Source organism: Eschrichtius robustus, chromosome 10, assembly GCF_028021215.1.
Source record: "Eschrichtius robustus isolate mEscRob2 chromosome 10, mEscRob2.pri, whole genome shotgun sequence".
In the NCBI taxonomy this organism is placed as follows: domain Eukaryota; kingdom Metazoa; phylum Chordata; class Mammalia; order Artiodactyla; family Eschrichtiidae; genus Eschrichtius; species Eschrichtius robustus.
In genome coordinates, this window is record NC_090833.1 from 68,598,005 (window position 1) to 68,608,653 (window position 10,649).

The 10,649-nt window shown below is 37.4% G+C and overlaps 1 protein-coding gene across 7 annotated transcripts in view; it reads right to left on the reverse strand.

The window, feature by feature from the left end:
• The window catches only part of HAUS6 (HAUS augmin like complex subunit 6), a 46,151-nt gene extending 35,702 nt beyond the window's left edge, over nucleotides 1-10,449 (reverse strand). For 2 of the 7 annotated variants that reach the window (XM_068552052.1, XM_068552050.1), the window contains exons 1-6: nucleotides 10,032-10,120; nucleotides 6,288-6,845; nucleotides 5,356-5,451; nucleotides 3,956-4,034; nucleotides 3,311-3,443; nucleotides 870-1,017 (exon numbers count right to left, since the gene is read on the reverse strand). In XM_068552052.1, the coding sequence (XP_068408153.1) occupies nucleotides 870-1,017; nucleotides 3,311-3,443; nucleotides 3,956-4,034; nucleotides 5,356-5,451; nucleotides 6,288-6,469 (638 nt within the window). In that variant the 5' untranslated portion in view covers nucleotides 6,470-6,845; nucleotides 10,032-10,120. Of the gene's footprint in view, nucleotides 1-869; nucleotides 1,018-3,310; nucleotides 3,444-3,955; nucleotides 4,035-5,355; nucleotides 5,452-5,638; nucleotides 6,846-7,081; nucleotides 8,251-10,031 lie in introns of those variants that run through there. The other 5 variants (XM_068552053.1, XM_068552056.1, XM_068552051.1 and 2 more) reach the window with 5 other exon arrangements.
• Between the last annotated feature and the right edge of the window lie 200 nt (nucleotides 10,450-10,649).

Here is a 10,649-nt window from a genome sequence, read left to right on the forward strand (position 1 = left end):
AGAAGTAACTCAAGAAAAAAAAGTGCCGAATAGATAAACGTAAATATAAGACAGTATAAAATGGCTAAAGAAACTACGGAATACCTCTTCAACTAAGACACTAAGTAGAAATTAAAAGTAATACATTATGGCAATATGGAAAAATTTATAGAATGAAATATTAAGAGAAAAAAGGATACAAACTAGAATAAGCACTATAATTACAGCTTAAAAATTTATTTCCATGTTTAAAAGAAAAAGCACCTAAAGAAATTGAGTTTTTGAACTAAAATGGTATCTTCCTTTTCTCTAAACTTTCATTTACAGTATGCCTAAAGTTTTAAAACATTTTATTCAGAAGTTATCAGGTTTTAAAATGGAAAGATAACAGCCAGGGGGTTTGAGGTAGACATGAATTATTGCCATTGAAAGGATATTGATGAGGGACTTCCCTGGTGGCGCAGTGCTTAAGAATCTGCCTGCCAGTGGAGGGGACACAGGTTCGAGCCCTGGTCCGGGAAGATCCCACATGCCACGGAGCAACTAAGCCCGTGCGCCACAACTACTGAGCCCACGTGCCACAACTACTGAAGCCCGCGCGCCTAGAACCCGTGCTCCGCAACAAGAGAAGCCACCCCAATGAGAAGCCCGTGCACCGCAACGAAGAGTAGCCCCCACTCACCGCAACTAGAGAAAGCCTGCGCACAGCAACGAAGACCCAACACAGTCAAAAATAAATTAATTAAATAAATAAATAAATACTGATGGAATTAAAAAATAAAAAAATAAAGTGCATACATCAATGGGTTAAAAAAAAAAGAAAGGATATTGATGACATTTGTTCAAAAAGAAAGGAATTTACATTTTCTAACTTTCAAAGTATTACTTACTGTGCATTTTCCTGGTATTTTCGGGTAACACAATCTTCTCTTTGCAAAATTTGTAAAAATCTGTTACGTGCTACATGGCATCTGGCAATGCACTTGTGCAAATCTTGTGGCTTTAAGTTAAATGTCTCTGTAAAATGTACAGAAGAATCTACACAGAACACAAAATATACAAAACTTAGACTTACAAGCTAATAAATATAAAAATGTGAGATTATTGAGAGATTAACAACCTCATTTAACTAACAACTCCTTAAAAGGTGGTATGCCACATATACAAAAAGATACAACTAATTTCAGCAAAAGCAAGGGTGACCTATTTTTAAAGGAGGCAATAAAAAAGGATATCTGAAGTTGAGGTATTTTACATAATTAAAAATTCTCAGAGTCCATGTGCCCAAAGTAATTCTTATTATCACAGCGTGATACATCCATGAACAAATACATCATTACACATAAGCAACTTCTTAACTGATCTTTTAACAACAAAGGAAGAAAATCAATTAAAAGAGATGAGGTGAGATCACATCACCTTCATTGCTGCCATCAGCATACCTTTCTTCCTAGTAAGACCAACAGGACAAGACAACCAAATAAAACCAATCTCCATTTCTCAAGTAATTCTTGGCTATGTTACTAATGATCAAAGCAGACCCTGAGAACAATCCATCTAAACATTTGACAGGCCAGGTTTTCACTGTAATAAAATGTAATAAATCCTACTTTAAGATGGCAATACAATAAAGATGGATATTCTGGAAAATAGTGACCCCACACCATACTTAACATTGTAAATCCAGGTCCTAGATTACCTACAAAGAAATAACCAAAACTCCTAAATATTTAACAGGGGATGAATTCGCTGGATGTAGAAGTCACCTAGAGACTGAATATGTTGAATGAAACTGCTTTAAATGAGAAATATGACAACCCATGCTTAAAAGCCTTATGTACAATAAACTCTTGCTAAATCCAAATACACATAATTCATATAAAATAGTTTGGGTTACATGTAACTGGAATAAATCATCTAATAGAAAAGCTGGTAAAATGCTTACATTACATTAAATTTAAAATACGTAAATGCTTATAAAGCAAGATCACATGTACATGTTTTAAAAAATCACACACAAAAGATAAACTGGAAAAAAGGTATGTGTTTGGGTGCATATATACATATATATATATATGCACACACACACAATATATACTTAAACATACACAAAATGATATATGTATAAAGTCTGTCACTGTAGCATTGTTTTTATAGCAAAAGATTAGGAAAAATGCCAACTGTCAGCAGAACTGATTTCAGAACAAATGTGTGATTAAATACACTGACACATCCATTCAAATATGCAGTTCTTAAGAGAGAGACAGAGTAAGGAAGATCTATGAACTGACATGGGATGATCTCCAATGTACGCTGTTGCATAAAAAACACAAGATTCAAAACCAGATGTATGTCACCATTTAGGGTTTAAAAAAAAAGAATATATACACATTTGCTAGTATTATTCATTACAATGGTTGCTTCTGGGAAGGGAAACTAGGTAGTTAGAGATGGAAGACAGACTTTTCACTTTCTGATTTTTGAATCATGAGAATCTATCATTTATTCAAAATAATTAAAACATATAATATGTGCATTAAAAAACAAACAAACAACAACAAAAAACACCTAAAAGAAAACAAACCAAAATGTCAGCAATGGTTGCCTCTAGAAATTGGAAGATGGGATATTATTGCATCAACTTTTCCAGTTTTTACCTCCCATGTTTTATGAGCATAACTCAATTAAACTGAGCAGCATACTTAGTAAGCTACAAATAGCATTCTTTTAAGTCTTAGCTGAAAAACCCAATATTTTGTTTCTATAATTTAGCAAATAGATCAAATCCCTTTAAAACAGCAATTGTGAACCAAAATATTCCAACACATTGCCAGTAGCCAAAATAAATCTCTAACAAATTCAACACAACATTTAATACAATGAATTATAGGCAAACTATAACCTGCAGGTCTAACCTGGCCCACTGGCTGTTTTTCTGAGGTCAGAAAGCTAGGTCTGCTTTCTACATTTTTAAGGGGTTATATTACAAAAAGTAAAAATAAAAAAAAACTCACAAACAGGTATATGTGACAGACACTCTCATGTGGTCCACAAAGTATACAATATTTACTGTCAGGCCTCACACAGAAAATGTTTCCCAACCCCTGTATTAGAACATAAGAAAATAATCTGTATTGCTACCTATGTTCATTACAAGAGGATTTCAAACTACAGTTCCAATAAAATATTAACCATTTGCCTTTTGAGGTAAAGTAATATTTTTATCTTATTTTATTTTATTAAAATCTCTTAATGATTCACAAATTGTAAAAAAAATAATAAAAACTTAAGAATCAAAACAGAAAAAACTCCTACTGTAAGTTTAACTTACTTTTAGAATGGGTTTTTATATAATTTATTGCAACAAATCTTGCAAAGTGATACATCAGATGAATAAACTTAGGACCACCAGGAGAAAGAAATAGTGAACCAACAACTTGAGGGAAGTTACTTCCACATTCAGCCTATGGAAAAAAGAAACAAGATGATTTGAAGATCTTAACAACAACAACCTTTATATTTACATCATACTGTTTTGAAGCATAACAGGGTTTACCAGAATTATTCCATTTGAACCACAAGTTGAATTTTTGAATCCTTCTGAACTCTTGGTGGACTCAGTCACAAAAAGCAATTAAAATTTAAAGCCACAATTATTGATACTATTTAGGGATATAAGCTAAAATAATCTATGGTAAAAAAAATTTTTCTTTAAACAAAAACTGTGATATAGATTCCCAGGAATTCAAAAATCTATTTCTAATGCACTTAGCCAACAAAGCTGGCTTCCCAGAAATATACAGAATCCCAACCAAAAACCACCAGAAAGTATTATCCTGATTAGTATTTCTTGCTTATACTGTTAGCATAAAAGCATTAAAAAGATTTCACCTCTAAAAAAATTAATGTACCTCAATAAAGCCAGAAAAAAAATTACCTCTTAAACGTTTGCATATTTCAGAAAGAAAATACTTACGGAAATCTTTTTTAACCATTCACAGCAATGTTTTCGGAATTCAGTATCACTTTTTTGGTCAAATGGAGGCCAACAAAGTCTTTAAAACAAAAATAAAAATTAGAATTATGAATAAAAAACCAAACTCAGCAAAATTTTAAAACATCAAACTTATCTCCTATACTAGAAATATTAATGCTAAATCAAGGCTAACATTCATAAATTTCAACTAAAGAGAAACACCAACCTGTAAGAAATTAGGTCTTTTTCTTTATGAATATCTATAGGGTTGAATTCAGTTTAGTGCAAATAATCAATGAATATATAAGTTAAATATAGGGATGAATCACTATTAAAATTACTGAAAATCAGCTAAAGAAGACAACACTCTCAATGAATTCACTGGACTAATGCATAAAGATGGTAAAAATAAATTAGGATAATAATGCCTGGGGAAAAAGAGAGAAAAACACATGGTTACACATGAAAAGCACAGAAAGAATGGCATAAGAGATCATGACCCCTAGAGATAACCTATATTACAGTCAGGGGTGCTACTGTTTTGTGGACAAACAAGATATGAAATTATTAAAAATTCAGTTTTAGTCAAAAATAATGAACTTTAAAATTTGCCTATTGCTTTCACCTTATAATGTTTTGTCTAAATTTTTATTCTAAGGCAATTATTTGATTAGGGTCCCATTTTTTTTTGTATTTCTATAGCATAACATACATGCTATATTCATAGAAAAATATTAAGTATGCAAAGAAAAAAAGACTAAAAAGCTGGAATGTCAACAGTGATATTCTCTAGTTGGGTTTGGGAATAATTTTTACTTCCTTCTTTAACTTTTTCTGTATTTGCCGAACTGGTTAAAGTAAGCTGTATTTTGTTTATAATCTAGAAAAAAAATCAAAAAATCTATTTTTATTTGAGCAGAGGAAGCCCTATACCTTAATGATAGGGATTTCGAAAATACGTTTCAAATACACCTGTTCTCCTGGTCACTCATAACTTTAACTGCAGGCAAAATATTAAAAATAAATTATCACAAATAAAAACAACGCCCTAAACAATGGACTTACTATATAAGAGGATGAGGGCACAATATAAATATTAAAACAAATTTGAACACTTTTTCTTATAGACGAAACCCAAATCACATGCAAAATAACTCAGAACCAAGGCTAGTGAATATTCACATTTTTATATTTTTATTTTAATTTACAATAATTTTACAAAAAAAAAAATCACTCAGATTTATAAAGGGTAAGTACTAAATTTGTAAGACTCAAGCCTAATTTTTATAACATCCATTCAAAATAATAGTTGAAGTCCAAAGTTGAAATTCTGGCTTATATAAAGTCATAATCCCTTTTTAAATCCCTTACAAAAAGAAAATGAAATAACTTTTACTCACTTGAAAACTTCTTTAGTGAGAGACTGGTCAAGCGTTTGAAACAAAAAATAAGAAACTATCTGAAAGGCATCACGGTTCAACTTGTCAAACATGTTCCTAATGGTTTAAAAAGAAATAGAAGCAGGAAAAAAAAAAAAAGAAGAAAAGAAAAAGGTTAATAAAACTAAGCATCATCAAAAGCTGTGTAAGTCTGACCCATTAATATTTTTCATTCTGTTCAAGAGGTCAAGGCAAATTAATTTTTCTAATTCATGTATATATTTATAAACAATTAAACACATACAAGTTTTTGTTTTCATTCTGAAAATGTAGATCGAATAGAAGAAAACTAGTAGAACTTGGCTTTACCGCAATGAAAACATTCTACAAAAAGAAAAGGAAAGCCTAATCAGGTAGAGAGAAAACCATGGCCTAAGATATGGTGAAAATGATGATACACACCAACATTTTCTGACAATAAAAACAGCTAAATACTTATTGAGTTTATTATTTATCAGATATTATTTTAATTAAGCCTTTTACAAGCAGCAACTCATCTAATCTTCATTGCAATCATATGAAGTTAATACCTGTGCTTGCAGCTTTAACATGAAGTATTTTATCTAATCCCAACATTAGAAAGCAGTTTGATTATCCTCATAATACAGATGACATGACAAATAAATAGATCTGAGTACTCCCGTGAACACATAAAGCTATTTTCCTGAAATAAGCTTTTTTGAGTTGGAAAAAAAGAGTTAACATTAAAATTCCCATGCTTATACTTTTGTCAAACAACTCTTTTATCCTTGGAATGTTTCTATTCCTCAACAAATACAAATGAAGTTCCTACCTCCTTATCATCTCTCAAACCTGCTATTTTTTTCATATAGTATACTGTTCTCTTCAACACTTCTAATTTTTAAAAAGATATTTGTTAAAGGTTTGCTCACCCAATGGACTTAAATTTTATACGGGAAAAGTTTACATTTGCTCTGTTCACCACTGTATACCCAGGTCCAATACTGTGCTCAATTAGTATCTGTTGAATAAACAAATGAATGGGGGGGGCTGAGAGTGCCTTCTGCTTTGCTCCGGGCAACTGAAGGCCTAGTAGAGCCTGGGCTGATTCCATGGAGGGGGCTGCTTATGACCTTAAGGGCCGGTGTGCTAGAGAGAACTGCAAGTACCTCCACCCTCCTCCACATTTAAAAAGGCAGCTGGAAATTAATGGACGGAACAATCTGATTCAACAAAAGACTGCTGCAGCCATGTTCGCCCAGCAGATGCAGTTTATGCTCCAAAATGCTCAAATGTCATCACTTACTTCTTTTCCTGTGACTCCATCCCTGGCAGCTAATCCTGCCATGGCTTTCAATCCCTACTTACCACATCCTGGGATGGGCCTGGTTCCTGCCGAACTTTTACCAAATGCACCTGTGCTGATTTCTGGAAACCCACCTCGCCCACTGCCAGGAGCTGCTGGTCCAAAACCGATGTGTTCAGATAAACTGGAGGTATTTGTGCAGAAATATATAAATCTCTATAGGGCAGATATTAACCTTATGCATAAACATTCTTAGAGCCCAGTGTTTTGAATGCTTTAAATAAGTACATCTGAATTTTAAGCTTATGGAATATAACCTCAGAAAAATGTTAGACAATTTACTACTGCAATTTTACCCTGTTATAAAGTGCACGGTTGTACAGTAGGTCAAACAATATCTTAGTGTACCCAGCCACAGACCATGCATCTCCTTTGCTATGGCACAGAAAGTCTGGTGGGAATGCTCCTTTTAGCCAGCCTCCAGCTTTGCAGAATGGGATTACTGTGTTCGTTGATGAGTCTCCACTTTCTAGAATAATCAGAAAGTCAGCTCTATTGGCAGCTCCTTAAATGCCTTGCCATGTATTGAACTGGAATCTGTACATGTCCTTTAGTCATGGTCCACAAGTCTGCTTGTAAAAAGCACATTGTGGGACTTCCCTGGTGGCACAGTGGTTAAGAAGCCGCCTGCCAATGCAGGGGACATGGGTTCGAGCCCTGGTCCAGGAAGATCCCACATGCCGCGGAGCAACTAAGCCCAGGAGCCACAACTACTGAAGCCCGCGTGCCTAGAGCCCGTGCTCTGCAACGAGAGGCCGCTGCAATGAGACACCCACGCACCGCAACGAAGAGTAGCCACCGCTCGCCGCAACTAGAGAAAGCCTGCTCGCAGCAACAAAGACCCAACGCAGCCAAAAACAAATAGATAAACAAACACACACACACACACACATTGCTGTGTGATAAAGACACATCTTGGACCCTAACAAAATAACCCCCTCTTGCAAACTTAGCTAATTACACTTCAGGCTGTGTATCAAGTGGAGGATTAAAAACTGGTTTTCAGCAATACTTGCATTTCAATGTAAGGAAAGCAGGCAAAGTCTTCCTTTGGGAAGACTGGATTTTTTCTTCCTTGGAATAGAAATTTTGTTTAGGTTTATATCTCATAGTGAATATGGCTCGACATTATCCTTCAGCTTTTAAAATTTTTCCTAAATAGATGACAAAATAATGTATACTGTTGCTCTTATACATTCACTGGCAAAATAAATAAAAGCGAATCACCTTCCAAGCAAAAAAAACAAAAAACAAAAAAACGAAAAAACAAAAAAACCCCACAAATGAATGAATGACCTTTCCTTTCCATTCCCACTGACTCCTTAGTTTAGGTCTACCTAACTGCAAAGCCCTGATTCCCCCTCTAATCCATTCTCTGTAATACAACCAGAATGGTTTTTCCAAAATGCAAATCTTTTGGGCAAATGCCTAGGAATGGAATTGCTGGATCATATGTTAAATGTACATTTAACTTTATAAGAAAAGTGGCTACACAATTACATGCTCACAGAAACTAGAAACACATAGAACTGCACACCAAAAAGAATGAATTCTAACATATGTAAACATAAGTGAATCAAAAAATTTTTTTAATTTTGAAGTAAATTTGATGCCACATTCATGCTTAAAGCATTTTAAAGGGGACATCTGTTTTAGTATATCCCTCCCACTAACGAACTGAGACAACTCTAAAGACATGGGGCAGGGGGGGAGGGGGGCGGGGGGGGGGGAATCTATGAAAATGTTTTTAAAAAAAAATATCATCCCTGAACCAGAACTTGACAGATTTTATTTAATTTTCAAAGGCAGAAAGAAGACTGCAATTGAATAAGCCAGAGCAGAGAAAACTAAGATTGCCAAAACAATAGAGACGATGCAGTGGCAATGGGAACCATCCTCAGGGGAGGCCTGGGAGAAGCTTCAAGCTTCTCTGCCATACGGGGGGCATCAAATCATGTGAGATAGGTGGCGCATTTATTAATACATAATCATAACCTGATAAATGCTACCCACTGGTTGTCAATTTTTATTTATTTATTTATTTATGCCTGTGTTGGGTCTTCGTTTCTGTGCGAGGGCTTTCTCTAGCTGCGGCGAGCGGGGGCCACTCTTCATCGCGGTGCGCGGGCCTCTCAGCATCGCGGCCTCTCTCGCTGCGGAGCACAGGCTCCAGACGCGCAGGCTCAGTAATTGTGGCTCACGGGCCCAGCTGCTCCGCGGCATGCGGCATCTTCCCAGACCAGGGCTCGAACCCGTGTTCCCTGCATTAGCAGGCAGATTCTCAACCACTGCGCCACCAGGGAAGCCCAAACTGGTTGTCAATTTTTAGACTAGACTTCTAGACAAAACCTTTCTACATGTAAATAGTAGTAACTTCCAAACAAATAGTTACCAAACAAAACTTAATTACAGCTCTAAACCTTAACAGTAAAACAGTTCTAATACAGCTGAAAAAAGTCAAGAGGGAGAAAGCAGAGGAGGGTAGGTAAGTGTAGGTGCGCTAATTATCGTATAAAGAATAGCGGCCTTCACTGTGAAATTACATCGTGGGGAATCCAGAGATCCTTTTGAGACTGATACATCAAGAAACACAGGTCTAAGCACATTATTTAAATAATGCCACAAGAAAAACGGAAATAACGTAATTACAAAAGTCAAGAAGATTGAGAACAGGAGATAGCCTATGTATCCCAAATTTTCCTTGTCCTATAGTGGGCAAGATAATAGAGACTGTCTAAAGTTGATAAGTTAAGACATAGAAATATAAACAAAGCATTAAGTTCTATGATGAGATCTGTAACATCTGTAGCAAAGCAGGAAGAGGCTTTTTTTTAACTTTTCATCTTAATACCACTCTCTACTAGTTTTTGGCTAACTGTGGCAGGCTTCAGCCTGCTATTTCAGTTAGTGAAAATTATAAACTAAAGATCAACTACCTTGAAAGTCTCCCTCGAGTCCTAAAGGCGTTTGCACCTAACGGAAGGCGTTCCCGAGTCCCTCCATTACCAAGCCGCCACCTCTCCCTCGACTTCACAGACCACCCGGCTTCACTACCAAAGCAGGAATAAGCCGCCCCTTCAGTTTCGCCCCAACTGCAGACTCTACTCCCCTAAAAAGCGCTCCCGGCAAGGTCCCGTAACAGTCTCTTGCCACTCGGCTAGCTGCCACTGGGAGCAGGAACTTTGCAGCCAGTGCCGGGCCACAGTAACCGACTACTGAATTCATCAACCTACGAGGTCCGCAACAAGGCGGGTCACGCCAGCACGGCCAGGCTCAGACTCCCCCGCCCCGCCGGCCCCGGCCTCCTTACACTCCGAGGTGCGTGTGCGACACGATCTTTCCACCGGCTACGGTCGCCGAGCCCGGCTCGAAGCCGAGCGCCTGCAGATACATCCAGAGATGCTCCTTCTCGAAAGAAGGGACCCAGGCCGAACTCATCTTCGCGGTAGGCAGGGCCCGGCAAAGGAAGAAAGCGCAGGCTCCAACGACTGAGAGGGCCCCTCAGGCTTTTTGCCTACGGGCAGCCCGAGATGGCGGCGGCCCCTCCATTGCCACCGCCTGATCCTCTCTCGCCCGGAACCATTTCGCCTCAAATGGCCTCAAATGCCTCAAATGGCCTCAAATGCCTCAACTGGCCTAAGACTCTAAAGTCTGAGGGAAATAGAGCCTCTAACAGTAGTACGGCACAGCGGCCAAAGCACAGTCACCACAAACCAAGCGTCCCGCGCTTCCGGAAAAGCGGTTTGCGCTGGCGCCGCCCGGCTTCCGGGGGAGGAGGGGCTTCTTTAGAGGACCGTGTCTCCCGCCACGCAATGCACCCTTGCCTCGGTCTTTTCCGGTCAAGACCAGCCGAGAACCTACAAGACCCACAAGGCTTTGCGAGGCTGGAGAACTTCCTGGTGATTGCGGGCTTTTGCTGGCGTCCTGC